Source organism: Acipenser ruthenus, chromosome 4, assembly GCF_902713425.1.
Source record: "Acipenser ruthenus chromosome 4, fAciRut3.2 maternal haplotype, whole genome shotgun sequence".
NCBI lineage: Eukaryota > Metazoa > Chordata > Actinopteri > Acipenseriformes > Acipenseridae > Acipenser > Acipenser ruthenus.
In genome coordinates this window covers 19,707,478-19,734,175 of record NC_081192.1, presented here as the reverse complement: position 1 = coordinate 19,734,175, position 26,698 = coordinate 19,707,478, and the positions used below count along the sequence as shown (strand labels likewise).

Here is a 26,698-nt window from a genome sequence, read left to right as displayed (position 1 = left end):
TGTTTTCTAGTGCATACAGAAATTTTTGTTTATTATTGTGTAACTTTCTGTGTTTTTATGTGTTTATTGTAAGGTTGCATCTTGCCTGTATATTTACCAAAATATTATTTCATAGCATTCTTTTTCACTACTATAATAAATCCTGTCCTTAAACCATGGCTTACATTAGTGTTGGTTCTAAGCATATGTTTAAGACTGTGTGCACTAATTATGTGAAAAAAAAGTTTTCGACAAAGGATGCCACTGATTTATCAGGTTGTAAGAGAAAGTAGGAAACATCAAAAAATCTTACAGATTTTCCATTCAATATAATCCCTAATGACATCACGGCGATCAACATTAATTTATTTTATTTAAATTACGTAAGCTTAACCAATAACAATTGCAAGTTGCACCTGTGTAAACTTGGTTTCATTGAGATAAGAACAAGTGTTTGGGGGAGGGGGGGAATCAGGCTGTTTACCAGCTGCTGGCTTCCCAGAGCTGAAAACTGTAGCTTTTTTCAGCAACACGCCAAGTACTGTGTTTTATCAGATCCATCTAATTAACTTGAAACTAGGCTTAAATGCTTTGTTTATAAATTATAATTACTCCTGATTATGGCAGCCAGTGATAGCGCTGCTAATTTGCATTGCATCCCTTTAAATTTGTTTAATTACAACTTGAAACAAGGCAGAGAAGATTAATTAACCCACCTGGCTTGCTGGCACAAAGTCCTGGCTCGGCTCTGTCATGCTCATGTACATGTTTTCACCGTCAAACTGCAAACAGAATAATAAAGAGAAAAAATCATGTTTAGAAACCATCCCAAAAAGAAGGGACAGAATGCAAGCAAAACAAATATTGATGCTTAATCTGAAGCTCTTTGTTGGGAGGCATTGTCATGGCTTTTGTGCAAGCTGTCTTTGATGTGCCTGTTCCCATCCTTATTGACCCTGGATGTCAGTGATTTGGGGTAATTAGTACACTAGTAATTACAGAAGACAGGGAAGAAATGAATGGTTTCCTTTCATCTACAATCTGTTATGAAACAAAATGGCTCACTCTGTGAATCACGCATGTTGCTATTAGCCGAAATGAATTGCTAAATGAATTGCCCTGGTTTTGACAAAAGGGAAGGGAATAGGGTAATGCAGAAAGGTTAAAGCACGTTCTGATATAGTGCCACTTCAGATCTTGATATGTCACAAGCCAGGGAGAAAACTCAATTTAACTCATGTTTTTTTTTTTTTTTTTTTTTTTTTTAAGTTGATATTTTATGTGCACCATTCTAAGCAAATATGTCAACCAGCACAATGCATCCCAGCAGTGGTGGCTCGTCATAAGAGGCTATGCGCAATTTTGTAAAGGTAAAAGAAGTATTTAACTTTTTTAATAATTGCAGCACAATAACCATACTGATATGTGTGAACTGTGTATCATGGGTGGCTGTCGTTTAGCTAGCACCTGTTTCATAGATTTTCGAAGCTTACGTCATCCTTTTCAAGTGCTATTGTATTGCTATTGGCTAACATGACAGAATCCTACACATTTTGAAGCGAGTTTTCTGTAGCCTCAAAATGGGCTGGGATTCTGTATTTATTACACACACTTCTATAACCTTCAATCAAAGCAATAAAATCAGGTTTTGTTGTTTATCCTCCCCACTTATTAAAGTCAGGAGCCGCAGCTGTATTAGGTAGTAAATGACAAATTCAAGTAAAAATAAACAATCTAAATGTACTTTTTGTAAAAGCCCTCACAATAAACACTTGATGTGTTGCTTTCTATTTTTTAACAGGTGTTCTTTTTGTGTTTTTCTCTTGAAAGCCGTGAAAAATACCCCCAAAATACTATTAAGATTTCATGTATTTGTATCAGCTCAACATCCCATTCACAGCAGTATCAAGAAGTAGGTTCCAATAAAAAAAAAATTAAAAAAAACATAATTAAACATACTGTATGCAATGCACATAATAAACCCATTGTTTAAAAAATGTTAACTAAGAAAGAAAGTCAGACTATATATTATCTCAGTGTTTAATATACATTACGAGTTCAAAAATGTATTCCCATTGTATGCCATATAGAATCTTGATTTGTCAGACATCTGGGAAATTAAACAAGTCCCACCACCCTTTATCCGGTCTTGCAGTTTGCTAGGTGAGAAATTTAGCTGACGATAAAAATTAAAAAAAAAAAAAACGATTTCAGCTTGTGTAAAATCACTTTGTACAGCCACATCTTAAAAGTGATGAAAGATAACTGATTAATATCAAAGGAAGAAGTCAGTAATGATTACAATACCACATCAGGGACACACCATCAAAGTTCTATTAGAAACCTGTCAGATGGTGATTGGGGTCTTTTAAAAACCTAGATGAATGCAGATCCATTATCTCTATAGAAAGCTGATGCAACAAGAGTGAAGCAAAAAACAGAGCTGGGAAATTGTGTGTGTTTGTGATTGCTGTAATAGTATCTGACTGTAAATACTGTGCATCTGTTATATGTTATAACAGCTTGCCAGGGTGCATACAAAGCAGTTCATAAAATAATTTTAAATAGTTCATAAAATAATTAAATAATTTGCAAGTTGTGGTTCCATCAGTGTGGTTACTCGCACACAGGAATTCCAGATGTTCAAGAACATTTTTAAATGATTTGAAGACATGAAGCAAAGTATGTATGTGCGATCCACTCAATGCAGTCTCTCGTATATATAAACCAGACAAAAGTTACCTGGATGTAGAAAAAAAAGCTACTCATAAACAGGACTTGTACAGCAAGACATTTAACATTTTGAACTATATGGTTTCCATATACAAATAACTTGTTGAGTTGCCTTAAAGATGAACAGGTTTAGTTTTTTGAATTTCATTATAAGATTTAAGTTTAAAAGCTATCCTTGCACATGTTTCAAATTTAAGTCTGATTTTAAAGTCCGATTTTTCCAACGAAGCAGAGCTTGCCAGTGCTTTACTGAAACAGTGAGTGCATTAGCAGAATTAGGAAACAGCTTTATCACATTCACAGTATAGAAGCTGACGAGTAAGGCTCAGTTAATCAATAATACATACAAAAACGAACAATACGAACAAAGAGGCTGTCCTGTCAGGCTCCTTGTTAACTGATAACAGATACACTTGCTGGCCACTGACTGCAATAAATGAGCAGGAAAGCACAGAAAACACATAGAAAATGAGATGCAGAAAATAGTCTTGGGTGTGCTTGCCACCAAAATTAAACCTTAATTCAAACTTCACACTATTTTTTTCTAGGTGGCCTTTGGCTATGTGGAAGCTACAGCAACCTGTTCAAAATTGAATGCAACATGTTCAACACAAAACCTGTGGGACATACATACAGTACAAAAAAATAAAAAAAACACCCACTTGGATCCCTTTAAAGTATAAAAGTGTTATAATACAGGATGCACTAGATATTGTCTTTGCTATGGTCTATCAATGTGCGTGAACAACACATGTATCACATCTATTCTTTCACCTTATATCCCAAAATCCTTATGGAGATCCTTAATTAATAGTAAAAGTAACAAGGAGTTTATTTTTATTATTTTTAAAAATTTAGTCGTTGCCAATTAGTTTTTTATTATTTTCTCCCCAATTTGAAATGCCCAATTATTTTATTATGCTCAGCTCACCGCTACCACCCCTGCGCTGACTCGGGAGGGGCGAAAATGAACACACGCTGTCCTCCGAAGCGTGTGCCGTCAGCCGCCCGCTTCTTTACACACTGCGAACTCACCGTGCAGCCGCCTCAGAGCTACAGCATCGGAGGACAACGCAGCTCTGGGCAGCTTACAGGCAAGCCCGCAGGCGCCCAGCCAGACTACAGGGGTCGCTGTTGCGCGATGAGCCGAGGACACCCCGGCCGACCTAACCCTCGGCAAATTGAGCGCCGCCCCCTGGAAACTCCCGTCCACGGTCGGCTGTGGAATAGCCTGGACTCGAACCGGCAACGTCCAGGCTATAGAGCGCATCCTGCACTCTAGCGAGTGCTTTTACTGGATGCGCCACTCGGGAGCCCCGTAACAAGGAGTTTAAACCTCTAAAACTTGAATTAATGTTTTATGACAAGTTATTATTTATGCATTTAGATTAATTACACCCAAATGGGACACAGACTGTAGTTCCCAGCAGTGCTCTTGGCAAAGGCCTGTACGGTAGACTGATACACAATAATTTCTGGAACCTTCACATCTTGTGTTCAGAGTTTTAGACAAACTTGTCCCAGTTTAAAATAAAATTATCTTAATGAATTATATTTTACAATTTACGTGAAAAGCCAAAACACATATATTATGTATGTATTGTAAGCTATAAGTTCTTTAAAGTTTTAAGACTATATCTTTTCAATGATGGTGATATACCTCCAGCATTTTAAATGCGCCCTCAGACTGTAATCAGTGAAGACTAGCAAGATGTTTGCAGTCAAAGTGCTTGGTCAACGTTAAATTACTGTATCATTACTACATGGTGGAGATACAGGGAGCTGTTGTTAAATGACCCTGTCAGGCCTTGCTGTGCTGTGTACAGAGATAAAGTGAAAACACTCAGCGACAACCTCAGGCTATCTCAGTCTCCACACAGAGCTCCCTCTCGGTGGCTGTGTAGGTTATATAAAACCTGGAGTTTGTAACAACAAACTAAAAGTGAAATACTGGTGAGAGTGGTTTAGAAAACAGCAGGCTCCACTGCAAGCACAGAGAGACAGCTGGTTGAGCCACCATAAATGATTTTGAGAAGTACAAGGGCATGTCTTGCTTTATTTCTTGCTGGTTGAAATAAGGATTTCACAGGATTTTCATCCCTACTCTCGTGTAATGGAAATCATGAAGATCTGGATACGTCCAGTGACTGCTGTGAATAGTGCAGCTGGCAACAAGGGAAAGACCTTGTCACAGCCTGGAGAGACAGCTGACAGGAGGAAAGAGACCCCATTGGGGCTGGTAAGGGTTAGCTACCCTTGTCGGCACTATCCAGCTCTGTGTTTACAGGATGCTGGAGACACCCGCCCAAGGCTTCTAAGAAATTAAAGAGAAAAATACCCCTAGAGTCTGCGAGAGCGGGGGCGGAAGATGACTCAACGTTGGACAACACAGTTAACGACTTAGGAATGGAAACGGATATGAGTATGGAGAGTACTTCACAAAAGACTAGTTCAAGATCTGCAGTTAACAAAGACATGGAACTCCAGGTTTGTGTCTGCGGCTGGAGCAAGGCGACAACGGTCAGGGGTTTGAAGATTCATCAAGGGAGAATGAAATGCTTGAGGGAGAAGGGACAAGGGCCTCGCATTGATCAGTACTTCTTACAAAGTCAGTCGAATGAAATCCAGCGACAGGAAGCAAACCACAGTTCGCAGGATATCAGCACCCCTGTCATAGACGTGAGGAGGACTTACATGGACACAGTTAGTGATGAACCTAATGATCCTTGTGAACCCGGTCAGACAAACCAGCATAAGAGATAAAAGAACCTCAACGGGCACAAGCCTGGAGTTAAATGGCCAAGAGCTTGTGAGAAAACTGCATGGGACACAGTAAACACAGATCTCTGCTTTGCATTGGAAAGATTAAGTGGAACAGTTGAAAAGAAGCTGGATAAATTTGGGGACATCATCTACGCATATGGAAGTGAGAGGTTTGGAGTTGAAAAAAGAAGGAGGGACTCAATCTCTTACAAAGAGTCATAAAAGATAAGCTTGCAACATTGCGCAGAGCTGAGCGCCTACGGAAATGCTACAAAAAGAAGGAGCGTGCGTGAGCTAACTTTTATAAAGACCCATTCAAATTTGTAAAGAAGTTATTCACCAGTGAGAAGAATGGCACACTAAAAGCATCTAAGGTTGAGCTGGAGAGATATTTGGAGGAAACACATACAGATTCAAAAAGGCAGGAGCCATGTCAATTCCGTCAGACATCCCACCTATCAATCCACCAGAATACCAACTGGTGGACTGTGCACCTTGGTGGAAAGAAGTAGAGCAAGCTGTGAAAAAAGCAAGGGCTTCATCATCTCCAGGGCCTAATGGAGTTCCGTACAGAGTGTACAAGAGTGCTTCAGGAGTTCTACAAATTCTGTGGAAATTGATGAAAGTGGCATGGGAAAAACAGGTTGTACCAAGAGCATGGCGCCGAGCAGGTGGAGTCTTTATACCTAAAGAAAAAGATTCTACAAGCATCAGTCAGTTTTGTCCTATTTCCCTATTAAACGTAGAAGGCAAGATTTTCTTCAGCATTATTGCTCAGGGATTGTCAACTGACCTAATAAAGAACTGCTTCATTGACACTTCAATACAAAAAGCGGGCATTCCAGGTTTCCCAGGATGCTTAGAACACATCAATGTGATCTGGCAACAAATTCGATCAGCTAAAAAGGAGAGGAAGGAGCTCCATGTGACATTCCTGGATTTGGCTAATGCATATGGTTCAGTGCCACATGAACTTCTTTGGGCAGCATTTGATTTTTTCAGTGTACCGATGACAATAACAAATTTAGTGAAAGCCTACTTTGGAGATTTGCAATTTAGTTTTTCAACTTCAGAATTCAGCACTACATGGCAATGCCTAGAGGTTGGAATAATGGCAGGATGCACCATTTCTCCACTGGCTTTTACCATGGCAATGGAAGTAATCATTAGGGCATCAAAATGGGTAGTAGGAGGAGAGCGCTTGGCTTCTGGAATGCGACTACCACCAATTCGAGCATACATGGATGACATGACAACCATGACTACAACAGTAGCCTGCACTAATCGGTTATTGGGCAAATTAACCAATAACATTGAATGGGCACGAATGCAATTCAAGCCCACTAAATCATGGAGCATCTCTATAATTAAAGGCAAAGTAGTAGATAAAACATTCTTCATTAATGGTGAGGCAATACCAACAGTGTCTGAGAAGCCAGTGAAGAGTCTTGGGAGATGGTACGACGGGGATCTAAAGGACACAGTTCGTGTGGGAGAAGTTAGACAACAAGCAGTGGAAGGGTTGAAGAGCATAGACAGCTGCGCTCTACCAGGCAAACTAAAACTCTGGTGCATTCAGTTTGGTCTACTGCCGAGGTTGCTGTGGCCACTGACTGTGTACAAGGTTTCTTTGACAACAGTAGAGAAGCTGGAAGCTTTAATCAGTTCATACATCAGGAAATGGTTGGGAGTTCCACGCTGCCTCAGCAGAGTGGGACTTTACTGCAGCTACCAGTCTCCGCTCTAACCGAGGAGTTTAAGTGCGCCAAGGTCAGACTGGAAATGACATTAGTAGAGTCACGCAACAAATGCGTAAGGGAGGCAGCACCTGTGTTGAAAACTGGAAGAAAGTGGGCAGCAAAGAAAGCTGTGGAAGATGCAAAGGTTGCCCTTCGAATTAGTGAAATCATGGGGCAAGTTCAGCATGGAAGAGGGGGTCTTGGTCTCAGTTCAGCACAAGGCAGCCTCAGCTCAAAGGAGGAAGCTGGTAGTCAACGAGGTGCAAAAGCAGGAGGAGAGGATGAGGTGTATAAAGGCCATTTCCCAGGCCAAGCAGGGAGAATGGATGAGATGGGAGAGTGTGGAACAACGCAAGATTGGCTGGCAAGGTCAATGGAACACAGCAGGATCAGTTTCCTCATCAGGTCAACATATGATGTTCTCCCATCACCACAGAACCTAAACCTCTGGGTAGGAGAGGATCCCTCATGTCCTTTGTGTTCATCACCTGCAACATTAAGGCACATTTTGACAGGATGTAAGGTGGCTCTTAGCCAAGGACGGTTTACTTGGCGCCATGACCAGGTGCTGCGATGTTTGGCCTTAGCATTGGAAGACAAGCGTAACATGACCAATAAGTTGCCACCTGTTCCATCAAAACATTACACACAAAAGACAACATTCCTCCACCCAGGAGAGCAACCACCAAGAAAAGGTGTTAAAACCAATCCTCGCCCAGGACAACTGGAAGCTGCTAGAGACTGGAAAATGCTGGCAGATGTTGGTCAACGGCTTATTTTTCCACCTGAGATTGCCACCACTAACCTTCGACCAGATATTGTCTTGTGATCTGGATCAGCACGCCTTGTTCACCTGATAGAGTTAATAGTGCCATGGGAGGATGCTGTAGATGAAGCGTATGAGAGGAAGAAACTGCGGTATGCTCAACTAGCCACTGAAGCGGAACAGCGAGGATGGAGAGTCCGTGTTTACTCAGTGGAAGTGGGTTGTCGAGGATTTGTGGCACACTCTACAACCTGGTTTCTCAGAGACGTCGGATTCAGTGGCCAAGAGTTGCGTCGCACAGTGAAGAACTTATCTGAAGCAGCAGAGAGGAGCAGCAACTAGCTGTGGTTGAGACGGAAAGATTCTGGCTGGGGATCTCAAGCACAATAGAAAGAAAGAAACGCTGATGTACAGGTAAGTAAGCTGGGCTGAATTGAGTGGGGGACGGAGGGGGGTGATGCTGGGACGCCAGAATCACCGTCGAGCCCTCTTGACGTGTTGTGGGCTAGTCGACGAAACACTGAGGATGGAAGGTGCCCACTTGAAGACCCCAGAGATGTACCCTAATTAGCTCAATCCAGACTGTTGTCATGCTGATGCGCTGGGGAGGCCGCACTGTGGTTGATCCCCGGAGCCAGCATTGCAGCCGTTGTGTGTACTGGTGCGTTAGGGAGGCAAAATAAGCTGATCCCTGGAGCCAGCATTACACTTCAGCCATTAACACCAGACAGAAGGATATCTACATCATCATATGGAAGGAAACGTAAATGGATGGAGACACATATGGATCACATTAGTTTACTGTAAAGCTATGTCTTAGTTGGTGCTTATCTTGGCGAAAGCCGAGTTCAAATCAGCATGAAGTTTTAACATCTACTCTTGTGTAATGGAAATCTTAAACCAATAAGGAAAAGTAAACACTGAAAGAAAGTTTTCCTTTTGAAACAAAGACCCCATTCACACTTGCGATTTAAGGCAGCACAGGGCCGCTTCAGGGCTGCCTTTTCTCATACGTGAATGCACCAAAAAAGAAAAGGCAGATTTAGGCCGCCATTTCAATGTGGCCCAGGGCCTGCAATCTGGGACCAGGACCGGCCTTTACATATATATGAACGCAAAGCAGACTTAGGCCGCCTTTTCGTATCACATTACCAATTAGATTTTCTATGATAACACGGAAAAACACATGCAAAAATCATGCAAGGCTTTTTATGTTTGTTTCATAATAACCAAATCAATACACTTACCATATAGAAACATTAACACAGGCAACTTTGCTTTAAATTTATGTAAACATACCTGTGTAATAAAACTGCTTCCAGTATTCAAGTTCAGTGTTTAATGAGGCTTCAGTTTACTTCAGTCAGTATCCAGAGCTGTTCAAAAATGCCGAAAACATTAACAATCACCCCTAAAGATCGGATCAACGAGTTTGGCAAGGAAGAACTTCACGTCAATGGTAATGTGCTGTGTTGTACTTCATGCAGCACGGCTGTAGCTTACACTCGTAGGCAGACCATTGTAGAACACTTAGGAAGCGCTAAACATAAATTGAATGAAACGAAACGTAAACAGCAGCAAACTTGGGATTCTTTTCTGTGCTCAATGCCAGCGTCTCACGGCAATCTAGCTGGAGAATGCTGCAGCTCTATTTTACAATAGCCATCCGGATGACAAAGACTCTGAGTTGAACTAACATGAATATATATATATATATATACACACACACAACAGGGAACTATTTGTAATATTTGAAGTAATAAAAACAAAAAGTTTGTTTTATTGATTAATGGCACTGGTAAGCTTGTAACTTGCTTAGAATTTTAAAGTATAAAAAATTATATTTTCACTGTAATATTTCAATGCTTGTTACTGTGATTATTATTGTTAATGTTATTTTACTGGTGATAGAGCAGTAGTTTATTATGTATTGTGCATGTTGTTGAGCAAAGTGATATATGACGGTGTATTGCTGTATTTAGATTAGGCGCTTCCCTTAATGAAATTGTCATAGCTACATGTGGGACAAGAGTTTTGTTATAGCCATATCTTCGGTAATCTTCCAGAGAAGGAGTAATGCTGATGTTCAGTCTTTACTTGTAATGGTTAGGGACTAGAGAATAATAATGATAATGATAATAATAATGAGTAAACAGTAGAATAGTTTAACGACTGTGTTTGTTAAACAAAGACGGTATTCATACAAGTTAAACAAACATGTATAACTGAGAAGAAACATATGTCATGTAAATTATATGAATGTTTATTGTAAATTGAATGAATGTTAAATAATTTCTAAAATGATTCCAGGTGTAACTGGTTATTGAATAATTAATGAATTATTATTTAATGTTGTGTCTTTCCTTAGGAGGGAGCAGTAGTATTAGGTGGCCAGTCATGAGCATGGCTTGTGAATGTCAGTCATTTGCAATCTGAGTGAAGTATCCATTACAAAAATAAATATGTATGCCTGTGAACACTAGCAAGTTGCAGTTTCCTGCATTCTAAAAATACCTCTTGTGTTCTTGAGAGAATAATGTGATTGTGGGTGGGGGTAAGCTCGGACCATAAATATTGATCTCATATTACTGTCACTGTAGCATTCAAAACTATACCCCCAATTATCACGTGTGAGTTAATCTTGAACAGTACCAGGCAGGACCATCAGGAGGAGGAGGAGGGGATTCTGGGTGCTCCCAACAAGCTTTAAAAATGTCCCGCTAACACACAGAGTAGTATAATGAGATGACATCATTATTTATTTAGAAACTGGAGATAGTATCTTATGATAACTACAAAAAAGCCTCATTCAATGTTCAATAGACATGACTTATTCAGTGTCTGTTTCATTAGAACCTAAAGAATAGCTGATTTGATGCTACTGGTGAATCTCCTGTTCACTTGTTATTATTTCCTGTTGAAACCCCATGAAAATAACCACTTTATATTACCCAGCACTTTCTGTTATCAACAGGAAATCCATTTCTGGACAAACGTATTAGTCATTTTAACAAAAGCCATGCCAAGAAAATGAACAACGAAAATTGAGCATTACAAACCCTCTTGATATGAATACTGAGGGATTATGTTTTGTATAATATCATTTTAAAATTCTGTCCAAGCTCATGTATCAGGTTTGTATTTTTGTGTTTAAGTATTTTTTATATCTCCTAATCAAAACTGTATTTTCTGGCAAATACAGAACTATATAAACAAACCTATTTTTGATAATATAAGGAGCTATATGGCCGATGGCTATGGGTATATCAACTTCAGTCGAAAGGTTGCTTGAAAGATCTTTTCAGAATAGTTTACAGTAAAGGTTTTTTTTTTAAAAAAAAACAGCAAGCAATTCAAGTTTTAATTGAAATTGTTTGTCAAGCAAAAGTAGTTTAAGATTGGGATTTGTTTTGTAATTTGGTAAGGTTTTTACTAATTAACGTAATATAAAGATAAATATTTATCTTGTATGGGCCTTTAAAATTTAGAGAAAAGTAAAGGGATTATTCTAGGAATTTGTTTTCTAAGACATGTTAGGTAAAAAAAAAAAAAAAAGTCTAACGTGGTAATTTATACACACACACACACGCCGTATCTATGGTAACCATATTTAATATCTGCATACAAAAGCATACTATTTGTCCTACTGCAACCACTCCTGAATCTCTCCTCAAGTCATTTAGATCGGTAAGTGCACAATCACATTGGTATTTTTTATGTTCTAGTGGTTGTATATTCTTTATATTTAGATCAGGGACTTTCCAAACTTCTCCTTAAAATATGTTTCAATTACAGAAAATGTATTGCTAGGCCGATAAAAAACTCGTGAATTTAAACTGAGCAAATATTCTATCAGATACACAGTCTGCACGAATTATACTGACACAAGATTTAGCAGTATGGTAAATATCTGATTGTCTACTGCAGGACAGCACAGTATTCCACCTATTTTAGCAAATAAAGAATAAGAGCTGTGTAGTTCACTCTAAATCAGACAATAAAGAGAGCCTTGTTCCCATGACCTTTAACAGGCTGCCACCAAAAGGACTGGTCATAGAATAGACAACTTTGAGCTTTGTAAATATTTTAAATTAAGGACATACCATAAGACAAAGAGCACTGAATAGTATTGATTTAAATACGGAATCTTGGGACGTGTGGCCATTGGGTCATTTTTTGCACACAGTCCATGAATCCTGACTCACTAACACAGTGTGCAGATTGTAGATCACCAGTGGAAAACAGTTCAATATCATTTCAGCCACTGGTATAAACAGCTAAAAACAGTGATAAAAACAGCTCTGGCTGTGTCATGGCATCCCAACAAAAGTACAAACACCTCTATTGCTTTTGGAAAAAGTGTAACCCCAAATCTAAAGCAATTACTGTAAATTATTAAATCTAACCAGTGGTTAGAAAGCACACCCATTCTGGTACCAAAATAAATAATGTAAACTATTTGATTTTACTACATCCCCTTGACCACACCCAGATGATAATTTACTGTATTCTGAGAGCAGAGATATCTTCACCTTAGAGCTCAGACGTATTTTATATATATATATATATATATATATATATATATATATATATATATATACACTGTATATATATACGTCTACTGTACGACTTTCTGAAACTTGTACAATAAAGTACAGTCCTGTTCAAAATTTGGCAACAAAAGGGGTAGCCAAGACCAGAATTGCAGCTTGTTTATGGATGCAAATAGGCCTCACCTTCAGAGTCAATGTGATTAAATAAAATTAAATATGGTATATTGGGACTGAGAGCAGTTGAGAAAGCCCAGGGTGGGTGGTTTTATGGTTATGACAGAAAGACATAAAACAGTAACCAGAAACTGGAACCCAAGTGAAGTTACCAGAAATATGACAAAGGAAACTATCCAAATTATCATTTGTGAAGGTAGTATCGTCCAGAGGGTGTCCAATGTGTACCAATTCAGTGTGTTTAAAACAAGTTGATGTAAAATCGTATGCCTACTCAAAATACTCTATTGTAATTATTGTTGTAGATACTAGCCTAAAAGTATTCAATAGCAATTCTTTGTTGTGAATGACATACTTCATCCTTCTACTTCCCACTTACATGCCAGTGAATCACCAAACTATCGTTTTGTTGTTTTAACTTGGGCACTGGGGAGGGTGCTTCATGCATAACATAATGACCAAAGCTGCCAAGGATATTGGCACAATCTTTTATAAGGTTACAAATAAGAGTATTTATGAGTATTACAAAGGGTGGATGAAAACTCTAGTATAAACGTTACACAGGAGGGTGATGGGTGGGTCAGGTGTCAAAACAGTCAGGAAACAACAAGAAGCACAGGAGGCTGAAGTTCAAATTCATGTCAACAGGCACTTACTGTACAGTAAATATATATTATATTACTAGGAAAGAGCTCAATCACGGTACAGTTGAGAATGACACAAGAAAGATACACAGTACCAGATAAAATCAATTGTCTGAATCATACAAGATCTGATTATAACCACAATATCGCACAATGAGTTCCAAGAGACAACAAGATCATAACTATATGAATTGTCCAGCTTGGGTTTAAGCTTAAATTGAATTCACAACATACAAGGCACACAAACACAATTGTACAATATAAGTATTGCAGTGTTGTAGTACTAATATTATAGCACTGAAGAAAGGGTCTATTTTTCTAATAGCACCTCTTAATGGAGGTACCTTTTTAAATAATTAGCATTATTTCAAAAAACAATGTCATAAATAAAAAAAAAAACACAGCATTAGGACAGAGTGACTGTGATAAAGCATGGACTCTGCCTGTCATTATGCCGGAAGACCTCTCTCATCTGTTCTCGGCTCACGTTTGCCGTACACGTACACTCGTTGGCAACGCCCTCATTGTCAGCATCAAACAGGCACAGACAACAGCAACAGGAAATTTGGATTGTAACTTGGACAACAGAACCAAAAAATATATTTGTCAGAACCCTGAGAAACAGAGGCATAGGACTCCAAAATGCAAACAGACTTTTATATTTGTGATATAATGTGAAAAGACATTTAAACATGTAGAAGTTATGTGTAATAAATGTGAAACTTTATTATCAGAAATATTATTTTTCACACATATCTACAAACGTAACCTGTGATCGTATTTTGATACGTATCGTTATGAGGAAATGTTCAGATCTGTGGGCACCTCTATCTAGAATTAAACAAATCATTACAGTGAAGTCAATAAGAAAATAAAAGGTTTCCTTCCTTTGTTTAAAAGTAAAATGCTTTCAGACCTGAACATTGCACTTGTTTATATGCACCATGGCACTAGCATAACAATTATTCTATTTGAAAAATAAAGTCACAAGCTTGTAGAAGTTTTGTATAGGCTTTATTTTTCAAAGTGTATCATGGAAAGTGCCGTGATGTGAATATATATATATATATATATATATATATATATATATATATATATATATATATATATATATATATATATATATAACACTGGCTTCAGGTCCAAAAGCACTTTACTTTTAAACAAAAGACGGTATTCACCCCTAAATAGCCTTTTATAAATCTTTTGATTTATAAAAGGCTATTTTTTAAATTGCATCATCGATAGTACCATGATGCATTGTTGATATATGGTAAATAAACTTGAGTTCTGGGTGGAGAATGTACACAAATTAAAGTTGCAGATGTTTCTGTTTAGCTATTAAAATAATATGTTGTGCTTTAGTTGAATAGCAAAAATAAGTATTTTTCAAGAATATAAAGGGGAGTTATTGTTTACATTTAAATATAACAGGAGCTGTCAGACTAATATGTAAATGCATACAATAACATCTGTTTCTGTAAATGTCCACATAGCCCTGAAGAAGAGGCTTCGGAAGAGGAAAATTAAAGAAACAGGTGTTACTTACATATCAGAGAAGTCTGACAAGCAGATATGCAAGTTTCCAATGCTTCGCTCCATTTCTGATGGCAAAATTAAATCTTAATTTGCACATAATGACAACCTTGAAGTAGAAACATATGACAGGTTTATTGTTGATTTAAACACTTCTGCCTCAGTGTTTTGGGGAGGGGAATGTTTTCAAGCAAGAGGTGGTCGACAGTTCAGGGGCTATGCGTGCCCATACAGGGCCAAAGCCAGCTAAGGTCTGTGCCCAAGTGTAAATAGGTGGCTCAAATGATAAGCATCATTAAATTTGACCAACCCTAAGCCAGCTCAGGTCCAAGTGTAAATGCATCTTAAAATTGATTCTACTCAGCAACACATGCTCTTGAGTTTGTATCACCTACCAATGTTTGTATGCTGTCAGGCCGCAAGACTGATATCTGTTGTCTCCATTACTGTTTGAACAAACTGCCTGAAATAGCAATGCAGTCAGTTAAAGCCCTTTTAATTGCTCTAATTACTAATTAGGATTTAATAAGACTGAAACATGTCAGGAGCCTTAGAATAAAGATGTAATGTTACACAGATTAAATCTTAATTGGTGTTTAGTAATAATTAAACTGAAATTAAAAATCAAATGAGTGTGTGATAGAGAAAGTAACTAAAAACAAGAAACTGTATACAGAAGATAGATTAAGAAGTATTCCCCCTAAAAAACACCTACATGCTTTTCACATTTACAGAACAGGTTTTCAAGTTGTTAATGTTAAGTGTGCAGGGTAAAATGCCAGAGGCCCTGAATTGTGTTTAGGCCTAATATTGAACAAAATGCTGCCTTCAACATAACACCTCCATTTTTATTCTAAATCATTTGAAAAGTATGTTGGAAAAGAGACAAGACTCTCAAACAACCTTCACTGTGTTGGAATGTTTATGATATTTTGACAGGTTCCATCAGATGTTTGTTATTTTATAGGTTTTAGTTTTTTTTCAGAAAAAAATGGCATGTTATTGTACAAGTCCCATTTGCTTTTTTTGGCTCACTCACAACACTCTATAATAAGCCACTATTCGCCGACCAGTTCTCAACAACTCTCAACATATCAGTGAACAAATACCCATTATAACGAACAATGTACATGCAAACTTGTTATAAATCAAAGTTACACAAATGTACAAGTGCAACTTACAAGTTGTTTCTCTTCAAATTCACTTAATGATTTAGTTTTACTTCCTTGTAAGTGTACTCTATAAGAAACAGCATGTTTATCCATTCTCCTGACTCCATATGAAATTTATTTTCATATACAGTACAGGCTTTTTCAGTCTTTGCATACTGTGAATTATTTTCCATTTAGTTAGGACTTCTCACAATAATCCCATAAAACAACACTGCTTCAAAATGAAATATTGCATTTAAAAAAGCATTTCCAAGTAGTTTTCTTAAATAAAGTATTCACAATTCAGATTTACTCAACCATTTTTCATACCCAAGCATATCGTTTTCTTAACTTAAATGATCAGAACAGAGTTTCAAGTTGACTGTTTAGAAATCAAATTTTGTGTGAAAGCACCGAATCACTACCACAGCATGTCCATCTAAAATTGCTACTTCAAAATAATTACACCTTTTATTTTTAATTATGCAGTATTCCCCTTTACAATCCAGCAGACAACAATACTCTTGGCGAATTTAGCTTTAGTGTTTCACAATTTCTGACTAATTTTATTAACCTATACATCTAATAGGATCACTCCCCTCTGGGTTTAATTAGGAGCAAATTCAATTTAAATCTAAATGTCAACACTGGTTACTAATAGGCAGAGTCCTTGATGAGATATAGCCTACAATCAAGCAGTTCCCCACTAACAATTAGAGGCTTCTTCCCTAGTTATGAGTACATTAGGAATTTTATATTAAATATGACTCAACGTGGAGCATTGCTAATATTACAGAGCACCTACTGCTCCAGGGCGAGCATGTAGAAGAGGATGCCAAACTGAATTACACACATTTTTTGAAACATATAGTGTAGCTTGAATAATAAGCAGCTAAAAAAGTAGGTCAGGGTCACAAGGGATAGACCAGAGCCCCTCCCCCAACCCATAACATGCAATATCGAAAGCCTGTCGTCTTGCTGTAGAAGCCATTCTTTTGTTGAGCTCCCTTTGTCTGTGCTGCATGACTGTAATGTGATATTTCTTTTTCCACATACTGATTTCTGAACAGGAATCACTTAACTGTAATCATTGCTGTTGTTAGTACTGCTGAAACTGTGACTTTTAATGTCTGCCAACAAGCAAAATTGGGAAAAATAATGTGTCACTTCCCAAATCAGCTTAATTTTGCAACCAGGTGGCTTAACATCGATTCCCATCAGACAATTTTATTTGTACTTCTTTGAAAACATAGCTGGCATTTTTAAGCTTCAACAATTCTTTTTTTTTCTTACAAACACAATTACTTTGCATTTTGTCATACAGTAATTGTTGTTATTACTTTTGCGTTAGCAAAATTGTTTAAACAAAATGTTTGTCCTCATTTGAAAAGTTAGTTAAAACCTTTAGACCTTATAATGCAGGGATAGCCTGTGTTGTAGATTTCTAGACTGTGTTATTAAAGACTCAGTTGGCACAGCATTGCTTTTGTAGAAAAGGATACTAGTAGCAGCAGGTGTTCTTAGAACTTACAAGATGGGAGCCCACGCTTTTGTCAGTTCATTCTCCTTTAATGGTGTGCTTTATATAAGGACAAGTAAAATGAGTCACTAATAAAAAAACATGTTTTGTAAATACATATACACTATAAAAAACAATAATAAAAGTACTGTATTTTTTTATTAACTATTAAAATAGTACATTCATGCCAGATGTGTCATTAAATCTGGTTAAATCTTTGCTGATCTATATTTTACAACACTTGGCGATTATAATTGATCTTAATTTCTATTGGTCATGCCCCTCAAACTGATGTTACAAGCAAATCATAAGGACATGGACTTGAAATACCAGAATGCTTTTAATAGGCAACTGGAAAAAAGATGACCGGCATACAAGTGCCATAAACTTATCTTATCCTTTGAAAAAAGAAATCAGTAACCTGGATTGACACACTTACATTTACTCCCTTAACGTTCCGCTTCAGCAGCTAGATGAGCGTACCAAAGTTTCTTCCTTTCATACGCCTCATCCACAGCATCCTCCCACGGCACTGTTAACTCTACCAGGTGAACAAGCTGATCCAGACCACAACACAATATCAGGTCGAAGGTTAGTGGTGGCAATCTCAGGTGGAAAAATAAGGCGCAGGTATATAAAGTCAAATATATAAATTATATAAAGTACAAAAGGTGTCAATGTGTAGATGGGATTATCTCAATGTATAACACACTTAGCTAGATTTCTGTGAGGTATCAAAGGCTTTGTTATTTGAACCTATCTCAGTTATGATCTTCTGACAGTATAAGAAGGGAAGTTTTTGAAACCACAACCCCCAAAAAAGGTAAATGGAAAAACAGTTGGTTTCCTTCTGCCATATCTGTTTAAATTCAGTTAACAATAAATGCATTTAATTTGTAGCTGTCAAAAGTGTTTAAAATGACAATAAATAAAATGTGTATGTATTTATTTATTTATTTAAGTGGTGAATTGGTTAGGTTCCATACTTATTATTGAAGCATTTTGAAAGTCTTTACTAGATCAAACACAATGCATGGTTCAAGAAGTGAGGTACTGTAAGAAAGGACAAGCTATTTTTGTCACACAGCGTTTAAATGTTTCTTGTATTTCTCTTACAGTAAGTAGGAACCATGGGTTTCTATACAGTAAATATTTGGGCTGGTGTCAACCGTTGTTCCTGCATTTTTTTTTTTTCTACTGTTACAATATGACAGTTTAAGCGATCCTTTCCTGATGGGGTTCCACAGTGTCTTTAAACACAATTTAAGCACGAAACGAACTGTGTGAGTGTCACAAAGACGGCCAGAGTGGGTGGCGTCAGACCAGAAAGGAATACACAGACAGACGTGGTGATGAGAAGCCGAGTGCAAATGGTAGCACTCAGCGTTTATTAACAAAGTAAAAGGTTTAAACAGAACACAAAACAGGACACGGCACTCGTCGCTAAAACAAAAAGACAAACAAAACGGACTATACAGACAAAACACGGTGAGCTTCTATTTTTAACTATTATTATTATTATTATTTCCTCCGTCTCCAATCCCGTTCTCCACTCACTGAACACACAACCCCGAGTGAGTCAAACGTGCATCTATATATACTGTTGTGCTGGGATTCAATTACTAATTAATTATCCACTTGAATCCCAGCACGTGAATTAATTCTGTGCAACCCCGTGCTCACATACTATATTTTAAATGCACGTGAAGTGATAGTGCAATCCCGTGCCTAAATATAATTATACAATTTAAATACTCCTGCTGCACACACCCATTTATATCCTGTGTACCAACTACAATACACCAACATTTAACACACCACACGCAACATACAACATATAACACACACATGCACACAGGGGAGGGGCACATTGCCATAGTGAGCCTTTGCATTTGGGTGGTGAGAAGTAACACAAATATGATATACATTTATAATCCCCAAAATTTTTTAACACTTTCTGTCTTTTATAACATTAAAAAGCACCTGTGACAAGGAGTTAATTGTTATAAGAAACAAACAAAACATACTGTAGCCCAGCTTGTATGTTTTGCTGCTGTATAGGCTTCACTTTGACAAATGAATGGACACAGCAAGCCAGTTGCTTCCCTGCCCCTCACAGTAACTTAAAGTATTCCAGAACTAAGAAAAGGAACAATATTAATATTTTATTTAATGTGCTAATAGAACAGAATTCTGTTTAAGCGTATTTAAGCCAAATATCTCTGTCAACACCCCAGTGCACCTTAAATAAGAACAAAAGACATTTTACTAGCGAGAGGACATTCGGCCCATCATGCTCGTTTGGTGGTTAAAAGTCTTGCAAAGAAAGTAAATTAGACAAAAGACAACCACTCTGGCTACTATAATAAACTATAAGTGCTTTTTATTGCTTTCATGCTGAACCTGACTTTTGCAGTGTGACTCGGAAGCTTTATAGGTCCTGTGCTTTCCTCTGTAGGTGAGGCGTCACATTGATCCTGTTATCTGTAGGGAAACTGATATGCTGGCAATTAAGTATCTATTCATTCTGGTCTTTCCACTGCTCATGCATGCAATTCAAAACACAGGAGTTTCACAGCTGTCACATTATATGCACATAAAATATGGATTAACACAACATCCATAGAATATAAAAACATTGCTAACATTTTTGACATGCGGTAGAGTTTTAATGACACATGTCAGCAAATTATATTTTTGCAGCTTCTAGCAAATGCACTGTAATGACGAAATAAACAAGCATCAATGAACTCCCTTTTGATCAGCTTCTAGTACATTCCTGTTTTATGTGTTATCTTTGCTGTGGCTTTTTTTATAAGTAATATGCACTGGGATCCACTTAAACTAAAAGAACGGAAGAAACCACAGTAAAAGTAAACTTCGGCAAAGAGATTGAGGTGGCGATCTGAAAGATGTTTCAGTAAATTGACAGCATTTCTTCCTTTGTTTTTCACTTCTTTAAAACACTTTTGACATTTTGACTGTCTGCCTTCAACTGAATTGCTATTGTCATCTGGCTGAAATCCAAAATAGTTCCACATCAAGCTTCTCTCTCCGACATTCGCCATGACTGCTACAGTAATTAAATCTTCCCAGAACGCACAGGGTAGTTGGTCTCTTCTGCTAAGTGGAAACGAGTAAGCTTAGTTCATATTGTTTTTAAAAGCACACAATTACAGTTTTGTTTTAAAAGCTCAAAAAACAAAACAAAACAAAAAAGCCCCGCTATACTTCGATATTTTTAATTTTACCCCAATATTAGGTATCATAGGATGTTGGTATCATGACATACTTTAGGTACACAATGCTACTATTTCAATGATTAGTGTCCAGAATAATAAAGCATTTTGTGTTCCACTAGTGACCAATTTCTCATATATATATATATATATATATATATATATATATATATATATAATATGCTTAATCTCTGGGACAGTATCCTAAGATCTTCCCAGTAAGAGAAATACCATCATATTGTTTTTATATTTGGTTCAACAGTCTCTTTTTATAGAAGAAAACGTGCAATCACATTTTAAGCTTTTAAACGGATTCTGAAGAAGCCGATTTACTGCTCAGTGAGTTGAATCATGCCAACTGAATATCAGTGGTCAAGTTTGTAAACCACCTTAGCTACTACATACTAAAAAGTTTTCATGTATTAAATGCTATTTTTGGTCAACATTTTCTTCGAGATCTATGTCAGATGCTAAAAAAGAACAAGCTAATTTAGATAAAGAATAAATACACCTTCATGTACCTTTTTGCTGGAGCTAAAGAAGACTCACTGGACTCCATTGAAGGAAACATACAAGCAAAAGATAACTACCCACATTCCTGTAATGGTAAAAACACATTTGAAAATTCCAGGCTTGTCACTTGTTCGTCAAGATGCCAAAAAAGTACTCACCTAGTTTGACCAGAATTCTGTTTCGTCAAATCACAACATGTTACTATGTTCACCTTTCTACATTCTACTGAAATCAATACTTTTCATACAAATATACATGTTTTAATATCACATAGATTATGTAATAGTCAAAAGTTTACATATCCCAATGGAAATGCATAATTTCTAGAAATTTCACGAAAACAAATAATTATACGAAAAAAAATTTGCAGCAAAAGTTTTGCTTTTGTGGATGAGGAAGAAAAAAGTTACAATTACAAGTCTACAATTATTTATGTCAGTAATTTATTTGCAAAACTCCAAAAATGCTAATTCAGAAGTATTCATACCCTGACAAGGAAAATGAAATTAATAGCTAGTTGAGGAAACTATCAATAATAACCTCTTTTAAATGATTAGGATATTTGACAATGAGCTTTTGGCATGATTCTTTAGTAATTTCTGAACATCAATGCAAAATTGTTCCAGTTCATTCAAATTCTGAGGACTTCTCTTGTGCACAGCCTTCTTCAACTCATACCAAAGATTCTCAATTGGATTTAGATTGGGACTTTTACTAGGCCATTCCAGAACCTTGTTTTGTTCTTCTTTAACGTCTAGTTGCACTTTAAACCATGTTTTATACCTGAGGGTTTCAGATGATTGGCCAATATCTTGTGGTATGCTATGGAATCCATTTCACCATGTATTGGAACTACATTTCCTGTGCCATTTGAGGAAAAACAGCCCCATAGAAGGATATTACCACCTCCATGCTTGACAGTAGGTATGGTGTTCTTTTCTTTGTACGCCTCACCAGACTTTCTCCAAACGCAACGACTATCAGCATGACCAAATAGCTTGATTTTTGTTGCATTCCCCTGGGTCGACATTGTCAATACCTTTTAGAATTTTGAATGTTGAATCAGATTGTCGCGTAGTTTACTTTGTTCAAGACTGAATAGATTCAATTATTTTAGCCTTTCTGAATATGACATGCCTTTCAAACCATTCTGGTCGCAGTTCTTTGCACTCTTTCTAGAGCAGCAATATCCTTTTTGTCGCGAGGTGACCAGAACGTAACACAATATTCTAGATGACGTCTTACTAATGCATTGTAAAATTTTAACATTACTTCCCTTGATCTAAATTCAACACTTTTCATTTTGTTGGCCTTTTTATTGCCTGCATGCAGTATCTTACACTTTTCTATATTAAATGTCATTTGCCATGTGTCTGCCAAATTCTGAATGCTATCTAGATCACTTTGAATGACCTTTGCTGCTGCAACGGTGTTTGCCACGTCTCCTATTTTTGTGCCGTCTGCAAATTTAACAAGTTTGCTTACTACACCATAATTTAAGTCATGAATGTAGATTAGGAAGAGCAAATGACCTAATACTGATCTCTGTGGTATTCTCCTCTAATCAGTACTTTCTGTTTTCTACATGTTAACCACTCCTTAATCCATGTGCATGCATTTCCTTGAATCCCTACTTCGTTCAGTTTGAGAAGCAATCTTTTATGTGGGACTTTTTCAAAAGCTTTCTGGAATTTGCAATTACCCACTGTCGATGTTGCATCCTCAAAGAAATCAAGCAGGTTAGTTAGACACAATTTCTGTTTCCTAAAACCATGCTGACTGGCTCCCAGGATACTGTTACCATATAGGTAATTTTCCATTTTGGATGTTATTATAGTTAACATAAGTTTACATATAATAGAAATCAGGCTTATTGGTCTGTAATTACCTGGTTCGGTTTTGTCTCCCTTTTTGTGGATAGGTATTAAGTTTGCAATTCTCCTGTCTGTCGGTACAACCCCTGTCTCAAGAGACTGTTCTATGATCTTGGTTCGCGGTTTGTAAATAACTTTTCATTTCTTTGAGTACTATTGGGAGGATCTCATCCGGCCCAGGGGATTTGTTTATTTTAAGAGCTCCTAGTCCCTTTAACACTTCTGCCTCTGTTATGCTAAAGTTATTTAAAACTGGATAGGAACAGGTCGACATGTGGGGCATGTTGTCCGTATCCTCCATTGCTATTTTTTTTCTCTTCATCTATGATGTTGCCATTTTATCTCTTAGACATTTTACTTCCTCCTTGAATGTTTTTTTTGCTGTTATAATATTGGAAAAACTTTTTGGAATTGGTTTTAGCCCCCTTGGCAATGTTCATTTCTATCTCTCTCTCTTGGCCTTTCTAACTTCCTTTTTGACTCTTTCTGTGTACGTTGTTCTTGGTCCCTTTTAAATGCTCTGTAAAGTGCATTTTTCTCTGAATATTTTTTTAATTGATTTGTTAAACCATTTTGGCCATTTTGTTTTAGATTTTGATTTGTCTACTTTTGGGGTGTATTTGTAAATAGCCATCCTTTCTCTGTGGATATTTTCTCTATTTTACCCCAATCTACTTATGTTAGTCTCTGCTTCATTCCTTCATCTATTTCTTGGAACTTTTATTCCTTATCCACAAAAGAAAAACATTTGCTACAAAGCATTTAAATATATTGTATTTTTTTTTTTACTCTTAACTCTAAATGGAATATTTTTTTGTACATTTTATTTATTATCTAACAAGATTTCCTGAGTACAGAAAATCCAGTTTAAAACTAGTTCTACTCAGTGCTTGACTTGCTTTTCAAAAGTACCTATTACCTTCTAAGTATGTATTAAGTCTGAAATCTCTTTTCAGCTAAAGTCTTATATTTGTAAACATAATAAGGCTATAATTCCAAGACCCACCTTTGATGTACTGCGCAAGTTGGCAACTGCACAATTTGGAAACAGTACAGTATGCAAACTAACCACATCTGATTGTTATAAACAAGACCTAGACTTTTGGTCACTTATTATTAATTACAATAATCTGAGTATATGGAGAACATTTGCAAATATAACTGCCTTTACAATTTGAAAGAATGCATTTTGACTGCAATAGTGCTGTATATTAAAGGGTTTTTTACACAGGTAGTTTACAGTTAATTAATTTGCATGTTGATATTCAGATATTCATGTAAACCACTTTGTTGTTTTTTGTAGGTTTTCCATTTTCTAAAGCTATACAGTAATTAACAGCTTTTGACTGGAGAACTGCCAACAAGTACAACATGACACTCTTCCTTTGAAAACTAATATAGTACAAAAGTAATTTATGTCGGATTGAATTTCCCTAACAGGGACCCTTAAGTAACCCAATCAATGTAAACAGGCTACACATGCGTGCTCTTGTGCAGTGAAGATGTCAAAAAAGCAATAGCCTACTAACAGCGCCATTCCAGCTTCATCACCCAAGCTGTTCTTATTTTATCTGATCAACTTTCATCCAATGTGGAAAGAAAGAAACTGCAGATGCTTATGAGGGGGAGAAGAGCAAAATGTCGGCAGGTGCTGAGTCCTAAAAGGATTAACATTTTTTTAAATGTGGTTGCAGTTTTCTGTTAGTACCTTTGTTTGCTGTGAAAGAGAGACAACAAAGAGGTAGAGCCACAAGGATCTCAATGGAGTCCAGCCAAGACAGAAAGAAAAGGCTGGTATTGCAGTCATTGTGTTCACTACGAAGGAGCAGTGTGCCAACTCATCTTCCAGCCCATTATATGAAATTTAATTTAACCTGCTATGCAATTAATTCTGATGTTCAGCTTATTTTTCTCATGGCAGAACTCCTCACACAATGCATTATTTAAATATTAATCAGTCCTCTTTCAATTAGGACTAATTTGCTTCACAGGGTTTCTCTCCTCTTCTGCAGAAAAATGGAGGTAACTTGCAGCGTTTGAGCATAATTAACATGTATTTTTATAATACAGATACATCAAGTGGGACCTTAATGAACCCTGCTGTTTCCATTTAGTAAATCCTGCCTCAAAGTTATAATCAAGAAGAAGGTTGTTGCCATCTGTTTAAATCACTAAGGAGTCTGATGTAAAGACAGTTATTATGTCTCTAAACTGACTAGCGCAGGGGTCTAGAAAAGTAATTTCTTTTTGTAAAATTAATTGCAGTGTGTTTAAACTGCCTTTATCATTTAAAATAAAACAATAACATCTGAAGATTTATTAAAACTCACCATAACGGTTTATATATATATATATATATATATATATATATATATATATATATATATATATATATATATATATATATATATTAGGGGTTTTAATCTTGGCATTTTCTTTTAATCGATTAATCACCCCATCTGGACGATTAATTCATTGATTAATCACACCTGTTTGCAATAATATGCAATTGTACAGAAAGACAACTAAAAGTAACACTTGGTATTAATGCTATTTTTTGTAAATATTTACTAATGACACCTAACGTTTTGTAGGCAACTTTAATTTAACAATTTGACAATAAATGAAAATGTTTACTTGCATATAATCTGAAGTTAGCCAAAGCAAGTCTTTTAATATAATACATAAAATACTGTGCCATGCATTACTGTAAATTAGCAGTGGTACTACGACCAATACTGTGTTGAATATGTTGGGCGGTTTTTTGTATAAACTTAAAACTAAAAGTGAGTGCTATTTTATTTTAGTTTAATTTAGTTAGCTGAATATGCCATAATTAAGGCTTAGGCGACTTGCAACTCAGATGATAAGATAAACTCGTAGTACTGCCGTGAAAGGAAAGCCCCGAAGAGCCAATCTTGCAAGTTGTCTTTTTTTCTTCCTTCTGAGCCAGTGGTTCCCAAACTTTTTTTTTGTTGCACCCCCTTCAGAGTTTTTTTTTTGCTGCCCCCTCCCATCTAATAAACAGTAAAATAAAATGAGATATATATATTTAAGATGGATACACCTTATTACAATCGCTATTCGTAATTATATTAACACCAATACAATAAACTAGTCACTTAAATGCTGCGCTCTCATTTTCTCGTTCTTCATTCCACTTTTAAATGAGAAAGTAAGGACATGGGTGATTTAAAATTCCATTTAAATGATAACAGATTTGATTATTATTATTATTACAGTATTACAGTATACGTGTGACTAGTCTTTAAATAATGTTAATGCAATTATTGTTTTCTAGACTGCACAACAGTTCACTGTTTCAAGTGTAGAGAGATCAGAGAAGACAAGAGAAATAGACGAATCTCTGGGCTAAAGGGTATGAGTTACGAGGACTAAGGGAACGTAACCAATTTGGCCCAGAAAAAGAAAGGGTTAAGTGAGACTTGACTGATGTCTTCAACTCCAGACACTATTTCAAACTTTTCACAGACCTGGACCAGAGGATGCATTTG

At 36.7% G+C, this 26,698-nt stretch overlaps 1 protein-coding gene across 3 annotated transcripts in view; it reads right to left on the bottom strand.

Moving 5' to 3' along the window:
• LOC117399837 (thymocyte selection-associated high mobility group box protein TOX-like) overlaps window positions 1-26,698 on the bottom strand; it is a 121,977-nt gene that overhangs the window by 49,591 nt on the left and 45,688 nt on the right. For all 3 annotated transcript variants that reach the window (XM_033999243.2, XM_033999244.2, XM_033999245.2), the window contains exon 2: window positions 696-761. In XM_033999243.2, coding sequence (XP_033855134.1) covers window positions 696-761 — 66 coding nt within the window. The remainder of the gene's footprint in view (window positions 1-695; window positions 762-26,698) is intronic.